Below are 25,158 nucleotides of genomic sequence, written 5' to 3' on the forward strand. Positions count from 1 at the left end.
TTCAGAAAACAGAAAGAAGACCAACCCTTAAAGCTATCCTCTGACCTCACACGTACACTGTACCATATGTGCACCTAAATCTCACACACACACACACACGTGCATATGCGTGTATAAACACACACACACACACACACACACACACACACACACACACACACGAGTGTATACATTCTGTCCACCCCAAGGTAAGACCAATCTTTTATGTAAATCACTAATTCAAATCCATGAAGTTCATATATTCATTATATTTTAAAACCCAGTTAGTTTTTCATTGCAAAACTATGTTCCATTAAGTACTAAAACTCAAAAATAAACCCCTTAACCTTGTAAATTCTCAGTATTGCTAGACTATGGCTTGCTAATCACCACGACCCTTGGTTGTGCCCTCAAATGAAACTTCTCAGAAAAAAAAATTCAGAAGAAAAAAAATTACTTTATTTTAAAATTTAGTAACAGTAAAAATTTTATGTGTTTTATTTTAAACCAAGAAAAATACACTTAGGTATTTCTTTAAAAGTTGTAAATGTTTACTTACATATTCAGGCTTTAGTTTCTTATCTCCTCCTCTCACAGCCACCTTCTCTAGCTTATCTATAATGGGTCCAATCATTTCCTCATCCTTCAGCTGAAGCTCTTCATGAATTATTTCTATATCTCGAATAGGGTCTACACTTCCTTCAACATGCGTGATATCATCATCTTCAAAAGCACCTAAAGTGAATTAAAGATAACAATTTAATGCGCAGATGTAAAGAAGGTAGTCACAGCGAACAAACAGCTACAGCAAATCAATTCTTCTTAACTCTTTTCAAGCAGATCATGGCATCCTCCAGCATTTGGTAATACTTAACATACTAACCACAGAAGGCAAATTCAAGAGCATCAACATTTAAAACTGATACAGACAAGTAAAATTATTGTCTTTATAAGAAAAAGAAATTTTACTCTAGAACTACTGTTTGTTTTCAAGTTTGGTATATAAAAGATACTGAATGCCAGGCATGAAAGCCTGAAGTTCTAAACTGCACTATTAGGGTTTCCAAGGGAAACCAGATTGGGGGGGGGGGCTCAAATCATCTGGCAGACCTCTTCTCTGCTTCAATCTACTTTATCACTGGTTCTGACGGTGATTAGATAATGAACCACTCAGACACACAATTTACACAGCAGCTAATTTCATCGGCCTGATTTGAGGGTATGGTTTTTAGGGGGCTATCAAAGAAGCAGATGAAGGTGCATTTGTCATATATGAGTGACAACCATTCACACTATCTGAACAAAATGGTGCTGGCCCTTATTAGAAACACATGCTATTATCACATATTTAAAGTGCAGTTGAAGCCATAATTTCAAATTGCCAACTAGAAACATAAGGGTAAAACAACCAGATATTACTGAAGCATGTGTACTGACTTTATGCCCTTCTGAAGACATAATGTGGCAACATAATTCAGCTGGGATTTACTCAAATTACCAGATAAAGAACAGTATCACAAAAATGAATAAATGCTATGAAATATTATAAACAGAAAGCAGTAATATAGGTACAACAGTAAACACACATAAATTAATTTCATGAAAATCATCCATATGATTATAATACCTAAGAGATGTTTTCTAACACAGAGTATCAATTATTTTAGACAGAGGTATTATAGGAATCGTTAGTTAGATTAACTTTGATATAGAAATAGCAAATTTTTATGCAGCATAGGCTAAGATATTCTTGTTACAGGTTATAAAGAGTTCTAAAATGCAACTGCATAGGATTTTTAAAAGTCACTTTTAACCTTAATGTGGATTGTTCAGTATTAAGTCCTATGTATATATTACTATTAAAATATAAGTACTTAAATATTTAAGTGCTTTGGGCATGAAACTGATGTTATAAGATGATGTCAGAATTTGTATTAACAAAATAAGGAAAAAAATCAAAATCAAAACCAAAAACATAAACTGGGTGTACTTCCTACTGAACTCAACAAACATATAAGCCCCAGCTGACAAGCATGATAGTATTTCTTGCTTTGATTTAACTTACAAAAAGACAAGTAAATCAACACAAGAAACATGGCCAGTTACTGAGATATCTAAGTCTGTCTGGGGTGAGGTTGAGTTGGTAGTGTTTTTCCGGCATGCAGGAAGCTCTGGCATGCAGGAAGCTCTGGTTAGATCTCCAAGAGTGCTTAAAACTAGATGGAGTGGGACACACCTATGAACCTAATACTCATGGGGCAGAAACAAGAGCAGAGGTTCGAGGTCATGCCTGGCTGCACAGTGAATTCAAGGTCAACTCTGACTATGTGAAGCCCTGTCAAATAGGAAGGGAGGGGGAAAAATAGAAAACACTCAGGGAAAAATATCCTGTACAATTACCTTTATATAGGGTGAATGACTGTAGTGATTCAAAAACATCCCCCAGACCCTAAGATCCAGAGTAGACAGTAGAGAGGTGCACCAGGCACAGCAGGAGGTTCCCTGACTTAGACATCTCCAGGAAGAAGGAGGCTGGATGAAGACTAAAGGGGTGGAGTGGGATCTTACAAACATCATGTGTGTTTCCTAGGGAAGCATAGCCTAGGTTATTACCAGAGTGGGGAGAATGGGTGGGGGTGGGGAGGAGCAAGCAAGTAGGGAAGAGATGCTTGAAATGAAGATGTTATTATGATAGGATTGCTGGGTAATCTTTGTGGTGGAATTCAATTCAGACCTGGTTTATGGCTAGTTTTTTAAAAAATAAGTTTGAAAAACAAAGATTTTTTGTATTTAATATTTTAGTCTTTCTCTTTACACACACACACACACACACACACACACACACACACACACACTGAAAACAGCTGGGCACAACATACAGCAATAATGGTTGGAACTAAATTTGTTAGCAAAACTGATAAAAAAGAAGCTTTAAATTAATGTTCCTATGCTTCCAACAGAGTCTCAAATACCAGGTTCCTCTCCATTATTTGCTTGAATAAAATTGAGGGTTGTAATTAAGAAACCACCATTTAAGTTTTCCTAATGCATGTACTGTAGGGATGTTGTTAAATAGAAGACTAGAGTCATCAGCCTCTATATAAATAGAGACAATTGTACAAGATACTTTTCACTCTGAGTGTCACAGAAGTTATTGCTTCTTTCCTTCCTTCCTCCTGTCCTCCCCATAAATGTTTGCTACCAAATATTGTTCCTTTGATTTACATTCATTTCACGAATTCTTTCCCTCAAACATTTCAGTAAATTTAAAATTCTATATTAAATCAAGTATGTTAATTACTCCAGGACATTAATTTCACTCTAGTTGCTGCTTTCCTTCCTCCAGTTCAGAGTCAAACATTCTGAAAACACTGCCTATGTCTGCTAAATCCCCATGTCTTAACCTCATTATAAGTCAAGCCATAAAATGCTTCTGCAACACTATCAGAAATCAACTACAGTAAGGATCACAGGCACTGGCCAGGTATCACAAACACTCATGGATTCCTAGTATTTGAGAGACGGGGACTGAAGGTGTAAGTCTGAGGTTAGCCTGAGCTATACAGCAAGACCCTGTGGAAGGAATGCAGGGAGGGATGGGGAAGGGAAAGAAGGAGGAAGAGAAGGAAGGAGAGAGGGAGGGAGGGGGGGAAGGGAGATGGCCTAAATACAACTACTTGCCTTCATGATTCTAAGTCAAATCTCTATTCTTCAAGACTGACAGCTTCACAGCACTCAAGTTTTTCATTGCTTCTGTCTAGGCACAGCCCCCTTGTTCTCTATACTTTGCTATCTTACTTCTTACATGTAGGAGGAAGTCTGATGCCGCCATTAAACATGTGACTTATTAGAGTCGCATACAGATGAGGTAATAAAAGGGCGGTTTACCACACCGCTAACCACACCCACTTTAGGCAGGACTAAAGACGTATACGGCTGGACGTAAAGACGTATATGTACGTAGGCGGAACTACGTCACTAGCCAGGCCCACTTTTGGGCATGGCTAGGGGGCGTTATGGGGGGGAAGGCATAAAAGACAGCGCACAGGAAGTCTCGCTCTCTTTTCCTGGAGTTCGGCTTCTGGCTCGGCAGAGGAAAACGGCTTGTCTCGTCTGGGTCACTTGTTTGGTATCTTGTGAGTAAATTCTACAATAAATACTTAGTTTTACTTCCAGTAAGTGTCGCTTATCATTACAGCGTCCGTGAAGCCTACACTTACATCTGAGTTATATTCAGTTTTCAGAATATTCCTGGATGCTAGATGTTAGGAGAAAATTCCAAGTTACATACCATATTGAAGAGTATAAGTTTCACAGCGGTATTTTACAAACCACAGGCCATGGAAATAATATTCTAACTGGCACATCCAGGGCTTTCTTGTGAATAAAAGGGTACATGGTCTGGATGGACCTCTCTGTAGCACGGATAATAAAAACCCAGAGACAGATCGCGGGGTTCAAGATGAAGATCATAAAGCAAAGCAGTCATCCACTATAGAGTTCTTACCTCTACCAAGGCTGGGACGATTCTATCCTCAGCGTGATTGCAAACTGAATACACTGCACTCCTGTCTCCACCCGCCTTATATTCCTCTCTAGTGCTGGGATTAAAGGTGTGCACCACCACCACCCAGCTTCTATGGCTAACTAGAGTGAGTGCTGGGATTAAAGGTGTGTGCCACCACTGCCTGGCCTCTATGGCTGACTAGTGTGACTGGCTTTGCACTCTGGTCTTCAGGCAAGCTTTGTTTGTTAGATCATAAACAAAATATCACCACACCTATCTTTCTATCCTCTACCACTATATAATGCAACAATAAAAATTATCTGATATGCAAACTGCCACTCTCAACACATATGCAAACTAAAAATATGACTCGCTAATTATAACGTTCTCGGCTGACAGAAATTCCCTTATAAATCTACCAATGTGCTAAGTCTGTGAGAATTTAAAACAAAAACTAAGATTTTGGTCTTGCAAACTGTGCAAACTAGTTGGCAAAACAAACCAGTCTGTTTAAAAAAAAGCATAAATGGACTAAAAACAACAGTGGGATCTTAGATATAATTAAAACTTTTAAAATAAAAAGTTTATATAGGTAAGGAAGTCATGCTGAGTAACAGAGTAAACCATATTTAAAGGCTGAAGGTTGAAAAGAACAACGCTTAACGGAGAGAATGACACAAAAAGTAAAAGTCATAGAAGTTACAGTCGACAGGGTTAAGTGTGGATCTCATTGTTAGGCAGCAGGACGCTAACAATGGCTCTTATGCCAGTAAGTGATAAGTGTAAGGAGCATTTTAAGAGACTAACTAGAAGTAGGAAACAACCAAAAGGGAATTGCAGCATACCACTGCACTCCAAATACTCTGAGAAGAATCTCAATGGGAGATATAAAGGTAGGATGAACATCAACAACTACAGAAAACCACTCTAACTAGATAAAAACAGTAATGGAGCCAGGCTGTGGTGACGAAAGTCTCTAGTCCCATCACTTAGGAGGCAGAAGCAGGAGGATCTCTGAGTTCAAGTCCAGCCTGGTCTACAGAGAGAGTTCCAGGACACCCAGGACTACACAGAGAAAAACAGCCAGGGCTATGCAGAGTAGATGTAAGGCAAAAAGAGAAGCTGAGAGATCACTATATGGTTTCAAGCCAAAGGATTTTTATATGCATTATAGTAAAGCCAATGCATATAAATTTAAAAGCACAAACCAGGGATGAAGCAAAAGGTATTATATAATCAAAATGCGTATTGGCTAGGACAGTGCTTCTCAACCTAAGGGTGATGACCACTCAGGTAAACCTCTAACTCCAAAAATATTTTACATTATAATTCATAACAGTAGTGAAATTACAGTTATGAAGTAGCCACAAAAATAATTTAATTGAGGTCACCACAACATGAGAAGCATTAGTTAGGTTGAGTACTGTTCTAGGAAAAGAGGTAAGAAACACCATACAAACATAGTCATATCAAATCAGCATCAAGACACTATATGTTATTACATTCTAATTTGTCTTTCTAGGTAAATAGCAAATGTTCTGAAAAATCTGCTTCTGATTCATTTCTACTAAAACCACTAAGAAGTTAAGAAGTCACATTTCGAAAGCAGATGTATGTATATATATATATGTACCCAATGATGAGCTTATTATGGTATTGTCAATTATGTATGCCATCTAACTGAATTCTGATTCACCTCCCTACCCCACACTTTCCCCCCTCTTGATGGTCCCCTATCCTGCTTCAAATAGTCCCTCTTGTGTTCACATATTCTCAATGCGTTATTATTTCATGTGAGTGAGGGCACACATATGAAGTCAGGGACAACTCTGTGGAGCGGGTTCTCTCCACCTTCACATGGTACATGAGTTAATTTCCCATTGCTGTGATGAAACACCATGACCAAGATGACTTACAGAAGTTACAGCTTATTGGCTTATGGCTCCAGAAAGATGACAGTCCATTACCATCACAGCAGGGAAGCATGAAAACAGGCAAACCTGATGACTGGACAGCAAGCTCAGAGCTTGCATCTTAAACCACAAGCCCAAAGCAGAGAACTTAGAATGGCATCTGGCTTTTTAATTCTCAAAACCTGCCTCCAGTGACATACTTCCTCCAACAAGGCCCATCTCCTAATCTTCCCCAAGCAGCACAACCAATGTGGAACAAGTATTCAAATGACAGAGCAGAATGGGTACATTTCTCATTTAAATTACCACACATGGAGAGGAAGCTCATGTCACCATGCTTCCCAACAACTGCCATTGAGCTATCTCACTGGCCACAGCTTTGTTGCTGTTTTGATCAGTTCTGGAAATCAAACCCAGGGTCTTTGCATGCTGGACAAGAGCGCTACCAGTGAACAGTATCACCAGCCTTTCATTTTTAACTAACATCTTAGGGCCTTGGGTACACAAGGCAAGCACTCCACCATTGAGCTACAGCCCCAGCCTTCTAAACCAGATTCTTTGTATCTTTTCAAACTTCTAATCAAGTCTTCAAAATTCCAGGTACATCAAACCTCTGTTCTAATGTATTTAAAAATACTGGGCTCACATAGGAGGTTTATTGAAGAAGAGAGAGAAGGGGCAGAGAGGGGGACAGGAAGGAGGCAGCAGCAAAGACCAGTCCCTGGGGACAAGAACGGTGGAGGGAAAGAGAGAGAAAGAAATGGGGGCAAGGTCCACCTTTTAAAGGGGAACAAAGCAGGGGCTGGAGAGATGGCTCAGCGGTTAAGAGCACTGACTGTTCTTCCAGAGGTCCTGAGTTCAATTCCCAGCAACCACATGGTGGCTCACAACCACCTTGAATGAGATCTGGTGCCCTCTACTGGCATGCTGAAGATTGTATACATAATAAATAAAATAAAATAAAATAAAAATAAAGGGGAACAAAGCAAATAAATGTGCACAGGTGGTGCTTTAGTGGCTGTAGCTGAGGATATATCCTGTCAGGACCCCAAGGGCAGGCCAGTACAGATGCCTGAATACTAACAACCTCTATTTACAACTTTTTAAATATTTTTTCTATTCTGGAACTCACTGTGTGTGTTACCCAGGTTGGAATCAAATTCTTGAATTCAAGAAACCCTCCCTTTTTAGCCTCCTGAGTACCATAGCTAATATTACAAAGCAACTATCAGAAGGTATTTATTGTTCTGGCTCTTGTTTGATGGTACTAGGACTGAACCCAGAGACGCAGTTCAGGAGGGCGAGTGCTCTAAGAGAGGTGAGCTTGCATGGACAATACCCTCACCATCTTTATGGCTTTATCACAAACACTGGAAAATACAAGTTACTATTTACTTTTCGTAAAAACACAATAAAAATGTTTCATTGTACAGAAGAGGAGAGGCATTGGGGGTGAGGGGTTACTTACTGCACCCTCTAAATGTACTGATTTAGAAGTGCAGTTTATACCCCAGCTTAGAGGTACACTAAAATTCTAGTCTTGATCTATAAAAAAAGACCCACCTCAACAAGAAAACAATCTAATTCTTAGCTAGTCCTCAAAATTTGTAATTCATACCTTTGGATTAAAATAACTAACTACTTTAAGTTACAAAAGGCGAGAAGAGCATTTTAATGTATCTTGTTTACTTTTAAAAGTGCATTTACGGGGCTGGAAAGAGACAGTAGATAAATACTGGCTGCTTGAGCATGAGAGCCCAAGCTGAGATTCCTGGTACTAAGGTGAAAGAAAGCTGGACGTGGCTGGACCTGCTTGTGACTCTATACAAGATGGGTAGGGAAGGCAGGAGTAAGATGGAGTCATGCTGGCCAGCTAGTCTAACCAAAACCACGAGCTCCAAGTTCAGTGAGAGATCCTACTTCAAAAACTAAGGTGGGGATTGATCAAGAAGACAGCAATCTCTAGCGTCTACACTGGCAAACACATGTGTACACCACATGCATGCATATGTCCATATATGTATTAAAAATAAGTAGTCCATTTGCCTTATTCAAGAGTATCAGGGAACAAAGCAAATTTTAGAAAACAGAAAGGAATAATCTTTTTAAACAAAATTCTAAGTCTTAAACCTTCCAAATCTAAAGTAAATGAAGTTCTATCACTCCAATTTTAATTACTTCAATTGGCTATATTTATAATATTTGAAAAAGAAAATTTTTATAATCAGAAGTAGGCTATCAATAATAATGAAGTGCTAATCACTTAACAGAAAAGTATGAATGGAGCAGCATAACTGGGTTTGATGAGTTACACTTAGGCAAAGCAACCAACAAAGGAGTGAAGATATGAAGTAGAAGGCATGGCTGTAGCGTACAACCCTCTGGGTTCGATCCCCAGCATCTTCTTTTTTTTTTTTTTTGGTTTTTCGAGACAGGGTTTCTCTGTGGCTTTGGAGGCTGTCCTGGAACTAACTCTTGTAGACCAGGCTGGCCTCAAACTCACAGAGATCCGCCTGCCTCTGCCTCCTAAGTGCTGGGATTAAAGGCATGCGGCACCAACGCCCGGCCCCCAGCATTTTCTAAATCTTCATTTTCTAGGAGAAAACCTATTATTTGAGATACTGCAAAGGTGTGTGGACACAACACATTCATGTACTCGTATACCTGCGCAGTCTATGCTGCAGACTAATTACTCTATGCTGGAGCAGGAAATAGAATTCTTGACAGCCAGAGTTAAGGTGCTATTTGCCTTCATTCTTCTCTCCCTTCTTCTTCTCCCATCACAGTGAGAGCATCAAACACCAGATGTAGACAAAGAGGAAGAAAACTATCACTCTCCTTAAATATTCAAGAAGTGATTTGAGTTCTCAAAAATCTTATTAACGGGGCTGGAGAGATATGTCATGGTTAAGAGCACTGGCTGCTCTTGCAAAGGACTCAGGTTTAGTTCCCAGCACCCACATGGAGGCTCATAAGCCTGTAACTCCAGTTCCAGGGTGTCTGTTGCCCTCTTCTGATCTCTGAAGGCACCAAGCACTTACAGGGTGCATATACACACATGCAGGCAAAACATTCAAATACATAAAATAAAGTAAATTTTTTTAAATCTTAGGAAAACAAAATGTACATGTAGCTGACGTTGAGAGGCCAATCTAAAATTAAATAAATTATAAATGACTCACACAGGGCTTTTGCACTAAACAATAACTAACTTCTATGGAAGCAATCAAGAATGCTGATTAAAAATAATCCAGATCTTAAGACAAGCAAGTATTTAATATGACAGAATAATAAAATGGGTCAGTTGAGTTCTTAGAAACCTAAAAAAAATCTTGTTCATTATTTTCCCCTTATCTTAATATCACTAAAATTTAAAATGCTTTTAAGCATGACAATTAATAAATGGGACCTCCTGACACTGAGAAGCTTCTGTAAGGCAAAGGACACAGTCAGCAAGACAAAAAGGCAGCCCACAGAATGGGGAAAAATATTCACTAACCCCACATCTGACAGAGGGCTGATCTCCAAAATTTACAAAGAACTCAAGAAGCAAGTTTCCAAAACACCAAAGGATCCAATCAAAAAATGGGGTACAGAACTAAATAGAGAATTCTCAATAAAGGAGACTAAAATGGCTGAGAGACACTTGAGAAAGCGCTCAACATCCCCAGCCATCCGGGAAATGCAAATCAAAACAACTCTGATACATCATCTCACTCCTGTCAGAATGGCTAAAATCAAAAACTCCAACGACAGTTTATGCTGGAGAGGATGTGGAGAAAGGGAACACTCTTCCACTGCTGGTGGGAATGCCAACTTGTACAGCCACTTTGGAAATCAGTATGGAGATTCTCCAGGAAAATGGGAATCAATCTACCACAAGACCCAGCAATTCCACTCTTAGGCAAATACCCAAAATATGCACATTCATACAATAAGGATGTCTGTTCCACTACATTCATAGCAGCATTATTTGTAATAGCCAGAACTTGGAAGCAACCCAGATGCCCCACAACTGAAGAGTGGATAGAGAAAATGTGGTACATTTACACAATGGAGTACTATTCAGCAGAAAAAACAATAGAATCTTGAAATTTGCAGGCAAATGGATGGTACTAGAAGAAACCATCCTGAGTGAGGTAACCCAGTCACAAAAATACAAACATGGTATGTACTCACTCATTTATGGATTTTAGAAATGAATCAGGGGAGTGCCAGCATACAATCCCACTGCCACAGAGTCTAGGAAACAGAATCTTTGTCCAGCGAATGATGAAAGCAGAGGCAGATACCCACAGACAAACACTGAACTGAACTCCTGGAATCCAGTGTCAGAAAGGGAGAACTGATGGGCAAAGGAGTTAAGACTGGGCTGGTTTAACCCAAAGAAACAGTTGACCTGAACAAGCAGGAGATCTTGGACCCCAGATTGATGGCTGTGTGGAAAGCATGGGACTGACCCAGACACCCTGAATGTGGGTGTCACTGAAGAGGCCTAGGTAATCTATGGGGCCTTGGGTAGTATTTATCCCTGGCGTACAAATAGACTTTGAGTGGCCATGCCACAATATGGGAGGCTCTCTTAGCTGGGACTCTTGTGGGAGGGCCTAGGCCCTGCCCTGGATGAAATGACAGACTCTGGAGATCCACCATGGAGGGCCTCACCCTCCCTGGGGACCGGAGTAGAGATTGGGTGGGGGAATGGGGGACCTGGTGGGGAGGGTGGGGGAGGAAAAAAGAGAGAGGGAGCTGGGATTGACATGTGAAACAAGATTGTTTCTAACCTAAATAAAAAAAAATACCCAGAAAAAAAATGTATTCTATGAAATAGTTAATTATAAGAAAGAGTGGGAAAAAAGAAACAAGATGAAGACAAGTATTGCAACACTGGAATGAACAATGAAGCTGGGATAGACATGTGAAACAAGAATGTTTCTAACCTAAATAAAAATAATAATAATAAAAGGAAAAAAATACTTTTAAGCAATGAATCAAAACCAAAATATTGGGTAAGAAAGATGAGATGAAAAGAAACAGATATAATAACATGAACTCTGTTTAAAATGGAAGCTACTATTGGAATAGTCAAAAGCAAAAAAAAAAATAGGGCTTTGATTTGAGTGACATCACTTAACTGACATGAAGTAAAACATTACATCACACAATTATTTCAGATGTACAAAACACCAGGAAATTCTGCCTAACAGTTACTACTACTATTCTTATACTGAAGATAATTATACAATCATATCATTTAAGAAATCCTTAAAGTCACTTAAAAGTTGCTAACTATAATTCAGAGTCAACACCTGTAGTTAATTATATCCAAGTGCTCAGGGTTTTACATTTTTAGTTGCTGTAACACATCAACTCTTTCCAAAGAGGTAGACAGAAAAGTTCCTTAATGAGAAGAGGTCTCACTTCTCAACAAGAGTCCATTGCTTGTTCTACACTGTAACAGACACTTACTTGCTATTTTTATCAAGCCTGGGATCCATCCTACTTCCAATGTTGAGCTACTTCTCGACTTACCTCCCGAATAAGTCTCACTGGCTTCCTAACTTCTCAAACACCATTTGTCCTCTACCTGTAGAAAAAAGCCTCTCTGTGCCTTTAGCTTCTTTAGGTGCAAACTTCAGCTCAAGTCAAACTCTTGGATCAGATTCATTAAGCCCTGGAAGTTACTCAGAGTTGTCCCTGTATCTTCATCCATCCCATTTTGAGCTTCAATTATATACATATGTCATCTTTCTAAGTTGCATCCCTCTGAGAAGATTTTTTAAAGCTGTTACATATTTCCAATTGGATGACTGGCCACATTTTATTTCTTTTCAATTTGATACCGTTCTTCTTACCCACTAACTAAACAGTCTTTGTAATTCTACTTCATTTTCAGATTTGATTACTCTTGTGTCATCTATATAATGAGTGCCTAACTGCTCTATTATGATCATTAGTCTCCCAAGATACAAGTCAGGGTTGGTAGAGATCTCCCAGACCACATTCCTCCAAGTATGCCATGCAGGTACATGGAACTACTTATATTAAGAATGGATGTAACTTGGTTTTGATGCAAGCTGGCAGGATCATTTAGATAGAATGTAAGTGAGCAAGTGAGAAAGACCATAAGACTACTTCCTTCTCTGGAAGTCTATGTAGATGCTTTATAATCTAATGGATTATAATGCAGCACTAACAGATACAGAATTCAGAGATGAAGAGAAATTATAAGGACTTTTCTGTATCTGCTAATTTAGGTGTTTGACATGCTTAGCACTGGCTTCCTAGCAATATTTGTTGAATACTTTAATGTGTGCTGTGAATTTTATCCTTTGCTATTTTAGCTTCTAGAATTTATAGTTCTTCTCTGGGGCTGGCCATCTATCTATCTATCTATCTATCTATCTATCTATCTATCTATCTATCTATTCTCAGTATGAGTAAATGCATAAAGCATCCATTGATTCACTTATGTATTATTTTGCCTTGTACCAAATTGTGTCTATCAGCTCTGACCAAGGCACAGGTGGAAATGAAAAGGCAATTAACATACAATGCTAGGAACAGGATCATATGCTTTAATATTCAATGTGCATGTTAGAAGCCATATGAAGCGAACTGAAAGATTACTGTAGCAGAGTCAGTAAGACTAACACTAGGAAAGACTTGCTTTGGAAGGGGGGGGGAGGGTATTCTCAGCAGAAGCATCAATGAGAGTTCAAGAAAATGAAGGATGGGATGGTGCTACTATGGCGCCAACATTAGAAATTTAACACTAAGATCTGCTGCTCAATCTATTTACTGAATGGCAGGTAGTTCATGTGACTCCCTTTATTCACTACACACAGAAATGGTAGTGAAAACCCATTCCTCTGCATTTCCCCCTCTGTATATTACTCCATGGAAGTATACAAAACTTATTTTCTCAGAAACTACATTTAGAATAATTATTTGTCCCAGAAATCATACTCAGGTCAGTATATTCAGTAATCACTTTTACTGTAATTTATCCCAAAGAAATCTCCAAAACTCTTTTATGAGTCAGAGGCGGTAGAGAACTCTCAGATCGGAATTCTTCCAGGGTTGCCTTGCAAGTGAGAAGAAACTATGCATTTTAAGGATGAATGTGAGCCTGGCAGTGGTGGCGCACACCTTTAACCCCAGCACTCGGGAGGCAGAGGCAGGCAGATCTGAGTTCAGGGCCAGCCTGGTCTACAGAGCGAGTTCCAGGACAGCCAGGACTACACAGAGAAACAGTCTCCAAAAACAAACAAAACAAAGCAAAGGGATGAAAGTAACTTTTTTGTTTTGTTCTGATTCTCTTGTGTCAACTGCCTGAGCGCTGAGATAGTATGTGTGTGCCACCATAAAAATAGACATCTTAAAAGACATTTTTAACAAATGTCTATTAGACATTGGGTAGGAAGGCACTTCTTCACGATAAGAAAACAGCCACTATCGAGCAGGTTCCATGACTGAGCTATGGCATTATTGTGAGCCTCCGAAAAGCATACTTGGGATCAAGAGCATGAGCAAGATGAGGGACAGCTCCTGAATAGGTGTCTGACCAGTCAGGACAACCTTTCATGAAAAAACAATCCAATCAGCAGCACTCCAAACGTGAAACTACACAAGCTTTTAAGAAGGAATGGACCCTCAAGTTCACTGAAACAGAGGGAGGGTCACACAATGTCAAGCACACGGAAAAGAAGCTAAGCAACGTCTGAGAAGCCAAGAGGAAACCAGCTGCCAAGAAGAGCTCAGGCCTTTCTTCTCCTCCCATAAAACCTTTACAGAGGGGAAAAAAAGCCAAACAAAATTAGTCTGTGCTCTCCACGATATTTACAATCAAACAGGAAAGAGAGATCAGCACATAATACATGTTAAAAAAAAAAAGCTAATCTAGAATAAAGGATGACAAGGCAGAATAAGTATTCACTACAAGTTGATGAGAAAAGACAATCCCAAGTTTTCAAACTGGAAGACAGGCATTACATAGAAGCAATTTAAATTTAGATTCAGATTCACACACAGGTTTTGATGGAAGTATAAATTATTTTTAGTAGCATACTTAAATGTATTGATTCTGTGGAAAGAAAGAAATTATTGCTTGCACTGGAGTTTGAAGCTGGTGCTTAAATGCTTGAAATATGTAAGCATGTAACAGCCATTAATAAAAATACCTATTAATTTTAAAAACAGCTATTTTATACAGTCTTTCTTCAAAATATCAATAGATTTTTACTTTAAACTCAGTTTTCTAATATACAGAAAGGAGAATAAACTAACAGAAAAGGAACACTCATCATTTATATGGTACTGGAATAGGAAGGTGATGACTATATTCACATTATAACAGAGGATCACAAAAAGTACTATGACAATAGTGGGTACCCCCAAACCAGGCAACATATGCCAAAAAGATGATTATACTCTTGGATACATGATTCACAGTCTAAACTGGTAAATGAAGCACAGACGGCAGGCTAGGACAAGAGAGTAAGGACAAAAAAACAAGTATGTCCTTTAGAAGTAGACTGTTAAGTAGGCTCTTACTTGCCCACTAGTCTTCCAATACAACCCACTCCAAATAGCCCAACAAAATACATATCAACTACTTGAGAGATTTCTAGAAGCCTACTTCATGAGATCTTGTCTGCCAACAATAATCTAGTCATCACCACTGATAGTTAAGTATTCACCACCAGGTGGTGCCAAATCAAAGCCCGTGCCAGAGCAACTTGGATGGGCCTATACCTTGTGACATTCATCACCCCCGCTAGGTAGGTAGTTATACAGGTCTACCTCTGCTACTTCCTTCACACAGAAAAAAAAAGACTCCATAGTTTATGCAACTGACACTTGTGAACCCACATACATTATAGCACAGAAGGGCAATTAGTGTATTATACTTTGGGTGGGTAAAGAGGATAATAGTACAACTGGGCTTACTGAAGACTAGTTATAAATGACAAAGTTTTTTTTTAAATTATACTCTATTTCATATGCAGTCTTCAAAATAATCAGGGAGCTATAAATAAAAATGCAGCACACAAACATTCTGGCAAAACCAAGACTTCAAGCAGTTAAATATGAATACAATGAAGACTTTAAGCTCTACCCAATGGCTGCACTAACAATCATGGCCATCATTTACTCCAGATCTTCAACAAAAAAGGAAAGGAAGCAACATTACTGATCCCTTTGAAAAACGTTAAATGACCATGTCAGACCTTTTCTCTTTAGAGCACAAAACAGGGAACTACAATAAGATAAAGGGTTTCCCCAGTCACCACCAAAGCGGAGGAATACAAATGTTTTTCAGAATTTCCTCAAAACATTAGCTCAAGAATTCCAGCAAATTTGCTGACCTCCATTTCTATCCTGTCACCCTCAGCACTAGATTTTTAGCACTGCCTATAAGTTATACCTGTCAAGATCTGATGACTGTATGTTATGTATTCATCTGAACAGAACCACTACACTTAGTTACAGGCTATCATCAACCAATTCATTCTCTTGCTAAAATCAAGTCATCCAATTACTCCTTGACTAATCAAGGCTGTTTTGGCTTTTTCTTTTTTCAAAAGGTACTCAACAGCATAAACAGTTCACTTACAAGAAATGGAAAGGGGCTAATCAGCAGAATTATTGTTTTGCTGCTACAATTTGCAGTATTTAAATTTAGTTGCTGATTGGACTGAAAGTTTTATGATATAGCATATGAAACTAGTTTAACACAACTGATGCTGTGAGACTGTATTGTCTTGCCATGACCATTCTGGCCTACTCTGTAGGGAAGATAGTCAACTAGTGTCTTTAAAAACAAGGATATTTAGGGTTAGGTTTCAGTGTTCTTTCCTCCCCACACTGGATTTTAAAACTAAAGGTGCCTGAAGGGCTAACTCCCAAGCATTATTTTAAAGTTGACAACTATGCCTACTCATACAGACATGTTTGTCACAGTGAATAACAAACATAATCACATCGATTATTCAATTACATTTATTTGGCTTTAAACAAACTAAGATGGCATTATTTGGTTATTAAGAAAATAAAGTAAATAAGTATGCATTTTAAATAAGTATGCTACCTTACAGTGAAAGTTACACTTATAAAATGAAGAGTATTTCACTTAAATTCTACATGTACATAAATTATAAAAAGATATTACACACCAATATTGCTACGCTTCAATATTACTACACTTATCAATACAGGATTTCTGAGAGAATATCTAATAGAATGACTGGAGCTGACCTCTAACACAAAATCTTGAATCGTTTTTATAGTATGCTTATATTCATTATAAGTCATTTTCAGGAAGGTATTTTTAAACTTTGACTGAATACTAAAAAAATTTTGTAACAAGAGATATATTAACCAAGATGACTTTTACTTTGTCATTTTGCTATTGTATTATTTTAATTACAAAATAATTATAATTATTTCCTAAAATAATGCTACATAAAATGACTAGTTTATCTTTTTTTAAAATGTCAACAGTAGGCCAGGCGTTGGTAGCGCAGGCCTTTAATCCCAGCACTCGGGAGGCAGAGGCAGGCGGATCTCTGTGAGTTCGAGGCCAGCCTGGTCTACAGAGCGATTTCCAGGACAGCCTCCAAAACAATACAGAGAAACCCTGTCTCGGAAAAAAAAAGTCAACAGTAAACAAATTCGCTGTACATTAAGACAACATTATGTACTAACCACCAACTGCACCATAAACTATAGAAAGGGGAGAGAGAGCACACTGACAAAATTAAAGCAGGTTCTGAGGCGTTTCTATGTGTGCACACGCAGAGAACACGTCACACTAAGCCTACCTAGAAAAGAATTCCATACAGAATTATAAAAACTACACTCCCAGCATATGTACTATAGGGTCATCTGACATATATGTAAATATTTCAGAAAAAGGTTTCATTTCATCAACATGCTGACAAGGCATATTAAGTACCAGCATATTTCAAATGAATTATTCATATACATTTTTAGATGCTACCATTTTAATATATTTTTAATTAAACCCGATTATCTATGTTGAAAATCAAGGAAGCAAATAAATGTAAAAAGCAAAGTAAATTAACAACAGAGCACTAATATTCTTAACTATGAACAATTCTAAGAATGGGCACACCTGCCAATACATTAAGGAAAGTAAAATCAACTACAAAGTGTAAATCAAATGCACGACAGCCCTGACTTCCAGGCCGTATCTCCAGCGTCCTTTGTGCTTTGTTTGGCGCCACAGCCCTTTAAGTTTTGTCTTCATAAAGCCCTAACTAGTTGTAATCATTTGCAGCCTAATTGTGGACATTTATCTGCTTTTCTTATGCACAGAGCATAGCTATTAAAGCTGAATGGTGATGGTGTGAAGTATAGGTTAAATTGGGTGAAATTAAAGCAAATTACTCCGGGATGTGGAAATCTGAAAATAGAACCACCAATGATTTGCAACCCTCTTGATGATCAGCTTCACAGAACCCTAAACGACAAGAAAACTTACATATTTTAAAGTTAACTAGGTTTTTAAAAATAATATGTATAAATGTATTTTTAACTACATGTACTACTTATAATGGTGAAAATATTATTTGTTTAACTCAGCTGCAATGGCAAAAAGATCTCAGATTTCTATTTTAAATAGTACAGTTCATCTTTAAAATATGATTTCCTTTCCTTTATATAAATTTGTGGCCCCCCAAAAATGCGCTTAATTTATCAAATATCATGTTACTGTTAGTGAAGCTTTAACCCTAGATAAAAGTATTAATATTAGAGACAATATAAAACTGAAGTCATAATAACAAATGCAAATTAACAATGTAAACACAAATGTGTATCCTATTTGCACTTATGCTAACTATGAAACTGCATGTGGCCAGCACAAAGCCCTGTATGTGGAAGCCCGAAAGAAGCATCAATCACATTTGCACTCATCTAAAAGTGATCTGCAATGTTCTTAAGCCACACAGTGAAGCAGTATAAAAATCCTACCATGTCACAATTTATAGTAGCTTACTTTAAAACAGTAAAATCAATACTCGTCTGATTATGAAGCTCAATAAAAAGCATATTTTAGGCATCTGGGGAGAGACAAAAGTAAATGACATGATGCATACTTTCAAGGGGCTGACAACCTAGTTGGTGAATAAGAATAGGTACACACGGAACCAAGCCATGGTTGCACAAAATGGAACCTGCTTACACAGGGATTATCAACTCCAGGATATGAAGGAAAGGGCAAACGGCAAACGGGGAGCAGGGGGAGTAGTTCACAAGCATATGGCCCTTGTAGGAGAAAATTGTGCTACAGCTATGTAAAGACAAAGATGGAATGCATAAGGTACATTGAAGACACAAAGGGTCTGTCTGAGGGAACTCCAGAACAGAAAGAGCATGCTAGAAAACACAGGAATTCTTAACAATACAGAGCCTTTAAAATCAGGAAGAAAGTGGAACCCCAGAAAAGGATGAGGCAGTAGCATAACCAAGTGCAGTAACTCTCAAATGGTGACACCGCTAATTTCTCAACGGTTCTATAACAATTAGAGGTGATTAACACCAAAAATCCGGTTCCTGGAATATTAGCTATATTCCCAGATGAGGTCTTTCCTTTTCTGTATCTCATACCAAGTCTGAAATTACTGCTCTCTATTTAATAAATGTATGCTCATGTATTCATTATCTTTGCCTTACAGTCAGCACAGATAAAACTCAACAGTCATTATAATAATAGTCAGCTAATGCTAGATTTCCATTTGTGTATATTTTAAAGCATACAATAATACATCCTTCTAAAGATTATTAGAAACTTAACCAAATGCACATAATTTTCTACTTTCTGAAAAGCAGGCTTACTCCTCAACACCACCCAGGGTATGGGACCAAAATTCCTGGACAGAATTAATTACTATGTGACATAAGAACTGTTGAGCACTGGGACTGAAGAGATGGGTTGGTGGTTAAGAGCCCTGGCAGTGCTTTCAGAAGTCCCAGGTTCAATTCCCACCACCATCAAGATGGCTCACAACCATCTGTAACTCCAGGCCCAAAAGATCCAATGCCCTTTTCTGCAAGGGCACTGTACACACACGGTGCACAGACATGTGTGCTTGTGAAAGAAACACTTAACACACAAAATGATAATTCAAATGTAACGTTTAAAAAGAATGGTTGAGAAACCTTGCTCTTGGAGGGTAAAACTAGAGGAAGAAGAAACAAGAGCAGTGGTTCTTAGAGTGCTCAGCACCCATCCAGCAGACTGTCAGCCCTCCCCCTGCTTAGGGATCCTAGGCTATTACTAGAGATCCTGCATCTTAAAAATGTGCCTATGGGATAGATGGTTCCGAGGTTGTACTGACCAATAACATTTTATTACAAAAATGAGTTAAGTGGTGATAGAAATACAATAAGAAAGTGAACTTTCAGAAAAGACCAACAGATTATAGAAATCATACTCATCAGTTTTTTTTATGAAAACATGGAGTACCCGTGTAAAATGATATCACAAGGTTTTATCTTCCACTCTTGGAGTACAGAAGTACCTCACTGAATCAAAAGAATTAGATTCATACTATGTCATCCTCTACAGTATAGGCAGCCCAGAACCAGTACAAACTGGTCCTGAGCACAGAGAGGCTTGAAAACCACTGTTTTATGTTTGACCATCCCACAAAAGAATGTCTCACTGCCATTTTCATGAACAATGAACTTTACTACATAGTTAATGAAGAGGAAATATTTTTATTACAATTCTAACAAAGAAATTTCATCAGAATTTCATGGCTTCAACTCTCATAATAATATCTTCTAAACCAGTATTATGAGGTATTAACATGACAAGAAAGACATTTTCAGGTCAGGAATCATAGTAAATTCGTTCCTCATTTATTTATTTATTATGGATTTTTTTTTGAGGCAGGTCTCTCTACATAGTCCTGGCTGTCCTGGAACTCACTATGTAGACCAGAGTTGTCTTGAACTCACAGAGATCCAACTCCCTGAGTGCAGGAATTAAAAGGGTGTCTGGCAACAGTTTCCCTAAATTAACACAACATTCAAGTTTGACAGTGATATGTACTGACTTGCTGTTAACTTCCCAGCAAATCCTCTTCTATCTTCCTATGGTGACTACTCAAGGATCAGGCATGTGACTTAAGCTATCCACAGTGGAGTGAGTAAATTTACTAGGAGAGCTGAGGCAAAGTCATCCTTTCACCCTACAGAGATGTGAACTAAAAATGATATTGAGTGTTCATGCTCAGAGAGAAGCCCATTCTCCTTTCCATGACTTTGAGCAGGGAGCCAGTGTTGGCAGCACAGTTCAACAAGTAGGAAAACACGGTATTACTGACTAGGGAAACAACAAAACAGAGGCCAGAAATGGTGTCAATGGAAAAGTTCAAAGGGGAAGGAAAGAACGATAAAAATAAAGGGAATCCCTACAGCTAGCGTGTGTTCAACTCCTATCAAAACCATGGATAAGCAAGGCAGACTCAATGAAGATCAGGGGCAATGTGTCTGAAGTGAGGTTGAAGCCACCTCCAAAGATGTGGAACTCACAATCTAAGACCAACTTCTAACTGATTGGAGAAAGCACCACATATTGGAGAAAAACAAATAGGGAATCATAATATTCATAATATCCAGGTAGAGTCCCAAAGAGCCTATTGGAGGCCAAGCCTGCCATTAAGAGAAAAGAAGGCAAGTGAGACTGAACTTTGAGATGTTGGATGCTGGAAGTGGCTTAAACATTTTAAGTGCCCCTCGAGACTACCACCAATGAGTTATGGACAGAATGAACAAACTGGGATGACTAGAGAGCATATTTACTCAAAGAAAGCAACAGAAACAATATAGTTTGGATACAGATAAATAAAACTGAACAAAAATGAACTGTGCCCCAGGAACAATGGCCCTAATGCAACTGGAGACCTAGGAGAAGGAAAAAGTATATGGTAGAAAATTTTTATTAATAAACAAAAACAGGCCCAATTTATTGCAAGAAAGAAATTTATAGAACAAACTTCAATGATTACAAGAAGAATAAAGAACTCAAAGAACTTCAAGGCTGGCAGAGTAGTAGTGAATGTCACAAATACCAAGAGTATAGACAGAAAAAGGTCTCAATTCATGGCTGACATCTCATCAGAAACTAAAGTGGCCATGAGATAGTATAGTTAAGTGCAGAAAGGAAAGAGGAACCCATTAACCAAAAATATTTTACTTGTTAAAGTATTTTTTCTGAATGATCTGAAATGAATTCATTTCTAGATGAAAGAAAACTGAGAATTTAAGAAAATGGTGGTAGAATAGGCACCGGATTTTTAATACAAATTCAGAAATATAATGTATTTAGAAAAGGTGTTTAAGGGATATATTAAATATCACTAAAAATGTGCCCTTTGGAAATGACCTTATATAATGCAAATTTTATTTCAGAGCTTTAAATCATAAGGTTTAGAATATACATATTTAGCACAACTTCAAAATAAGGAACAGATAGGGAAAATGGGCTTAAGGAAACATCCAAGTTTTCTGTATTTTACATGAAGTAATTCAATATGAACTATAAAAAGTTAAGGACACTTGCTCACAACTAAAAAGTTAAGGCTATAGATTGTAATCATTAGTGGAACCTTCTAAAATGGATGTATAAGTCTAGTCAATGAACAAAATTAATATTAAGATCATAAGATATTTAAATAATACCAAAGGAAGGAAGGAAGGAAGGAAGGAAGGAAGGAAGGAAGGAAGGAAGGAAGGAGAAAACGCATTCTTTTCAACAGCACAGTACATTAGACTCATGCTTAGCCAAAAACTAATTCTCAATGAATTTTAAAAGACCAAAATCATATAGATGATGATAACTGACTACAAAAGAACTAAGTTAGAAAGCATTAAGAATGCTGAGATGCTCAAATATTTAGAAATATATTTTTAGCCGGGCGCACGCCGGGCGCACGCCTTTAATCCCAGCACTCGGGAGGCAGAGGCAGGCAGATCTCTGTGAGTTCGAGGCCAGGCTGGACCGACAGCCTCCAAAACAATACAGAGAAACCCTGTCTCGTAAAAACCAGAAAAAGAAAAAGAAAGAAAGAAAGAAAGAAAGAAAGAAAGAAAGAAAGAAAGAAAGAAAGAAATATTTTTTTTTATTTTTTGCAATACTGAGACTGAACCCAAGGCCACACAGGCTGTACCAGTGCACCCCAACTGAGTCACCCACCCTCCACCATGCACGTCTCCTTAGAGTCTCTGGGAAGGGCTGAACACAAAAGTTTATAGAAGAGTATTTGCCTCGCTTAATAAGGCTTTGATTCTACTCCTTACCCAATAAAACAAAACAAAATAAGAGTTCAGGGAGCTGGAGAGTTGGCTCAACAGCTAAGAGCAGTAGCTGTGCTCCCATAGGACCTAGGTTCAATTCCCAGCACCCACACAGCAGCTCACAACTGCCTGTATCCAGCCAGTTCCAAGGGATCAAACACCCTCACACACACACATACATACAGGCAAAACACCAATGTACATAAAATATTTTAAAAGGGTTAAAAAAAAAAAAAGAAAAAGAAAGAGCCCAGCAATTGCAGCACACGCCTTTAATCCCACCACTCAGAGGCAGAGGCAGGCAGATCTCTGTGAGTTCAAGGCATGCATGCCTAGTCTACAAAACAAGCTCCAAGACAGCTAGGGCTACACAGTAAAACCTTGTCTTTAAAAAAAAGGGGGAGGGGAAGGGGGTAGTCAAAGAAAAAAACATTTTAAAGCAAATGATAAATAAAACTAAACTATAAAAATATACGGGACATATGCCAGGCAGTGATGATGCATGCCTTTTATACCAGCACTCACAGGCAGAGGCAGGCGGATCTCTGTGAGTTCCAGGCCAGCATGATCTATGAAGCTACACAAAGAAATCATGTCTTGAAAAACCATAACAAACACAAAAAAAATGTGGAATATAGCAGAAAAAGTACTTAGAAGAACGCTTATGACTTTAAATAATTAGGGAAAAAGCTCAAAACTCAATGGCCTGAGACCCCTCCCCATATGAAATCGAAAAGACAAACTTAAAGCCATATACAATGAGTTCAGTGACACAACTTGAAATCTCAGCTGTATAGGAGGCTAAGACAGAGTCATTTATGCCTAGGAGCTTAAGGAGCTTAAGAGTGGTCTGGGCATCAGTTGAGACCCTATCTCAAAAGGAAATTACACACACACACACATACACACACACACACACACACACACACACACACACACACACACGCACGCACGCACGCATGCACATATCCTGAAGATAAAATTGAACAATAAATAATAATCAATGAAAAGATCTTTAAGATCTTTAAAGATCAATAAAATTGACTAGGTCCTAGGTAGATTAATCAAGAAAGGACAAAAGATAAAAATTATGAGGACAGTAGTTTTATAAAAAAACAATAATTAGACCGGGCACTGGTGGCACACGCCTTTAGCCCCAACACTTAGGAAGCAGAAGCAGGCAGATCTCTGTGAGTTCCAGACCAGCCTGGTCTACAAGAGCTAGTTCCAGGACAGCCTCCAAAGCCACAGAGAAACCCTGTCTCCAAAAACAAACAAAACAAAAAAATAAATAACTTGGGTCTACAAATTTGTAATGTATATATAAACAACAACCAAAAAAAAAAAAAAAACTTGGCAAGTCTAAAATCATGTAAAGATCATTATGACAGTGAGGACATTGAATTTATATTAGAAACACAGGTGATTTATTGTCCAAACCTGTCTATATAGTTCACTAGCAGCTGTTGATATGGAGGGACTGGAACTCATGTGCGCTGGTGAAAAACTGTTAACAGACACTTTGAAAAACAGTGTGGTAGTGTCTTAGAGCTAAACACACATTTTCTGTATGTTTCCAGTTACCTCATTTCTAAGTACTTATGCCCCACCAAAAAACAGAAATGTATGTTTACATAAACACTTGTACACAGATGTTTATAATATAGTAAAGTTAGGAACAAATTAAAATAGTCACCAATTCACAAATGGCTAGGCAAAGCATGACAGCCAATAGTATTAAAGGCTATCCGCAATAAAATTCCAACATGCAAACTCTGGACAAACTCAAAAGTAGTGAAGACAAACACATACATACACAAAAACCATATGCAATGTGATAGTACATGAAATTCTTAAAATGCTAAAACTGCAATGAGGGACAGTGGAAGGGATCAACAGCAACAAAACATGAAAAACACTATAGAGGGTGAAAACACTGTGTATTTTGATACATGACAGTGGATACATAGACTGCATACCAAGGAGGGGGAGGGAGGGAGGGAGGGAGGGAGGGAGGGAGGGAGGGAGGGAGAGAGAGAGAGAGAGAGAGAGAGAGAGAGAGAGAGAGAGAGAGAGAGAGAGAGAGAGAGAGAGAGAGAGTTCTAGCTTAATGATTTGGAGAAAACACTACTTAAAGAAACTTGATATACAAATGTTTTTCAGGAGTTTTCATACATGTTTACTTAAGCTTGATATTACTGGCACTTATCAAGCAAAGAATCAATTCTATACAAGGGAGTGCAGCAGTTTACTGGGTGATCATATGAATTTCAAGAATTTCTCTGTCCCAGTCTTGAGTTTCTAAAAGTAAAAGTTGATTCTGATTATTTCACTTACTAAAACCAGAAAAGTCAATTTGAAGTACTGCTACAAATGCATATAAGAAACGACCCGGTACAGAAAAAGCAGTTAGGCTCCTATTCCTAT

General features: G+C 38.2%; 1 protein-coding gene across 1 annotated transcript in view; it reads right to left on the reverse strand.

The window, feature by feature from the left end:
* The window catches only part of Ola1 (Obg like ATPase 1), a 122,452-nt gene that overhangs the window by 58,920 nt on the left and 38,374 nt on the right, over positions 1-25,158 (reverse strand). The window contains exon 5 of the mRNA XM_005065155.4: positions 539-714. Within this exon, the coding sequence (XP_005065212.1) occupies positions 539-714 (176 nt within the window). The remainder of the gene's footprint in view (positions 1-538; positions 715-25,158) is intronic.

Source organism: Mesocricetus auratus, unplaced genomic scaffold, assembly GCF_017639785.1.
Source record: "Mesocricetus auratus isolate SY011 unplaced genomic scaffold, BCM_Maur_2.0 Super-Scaffold_100004, whole genome shotgun sequence".
Classification (NCBI taxonomy): Eukaryota; Metazoa; Chordata; class Mammalia; order Rodentia; family Cricetidae; genus Mesocricetus; species Mesocricetus auratus.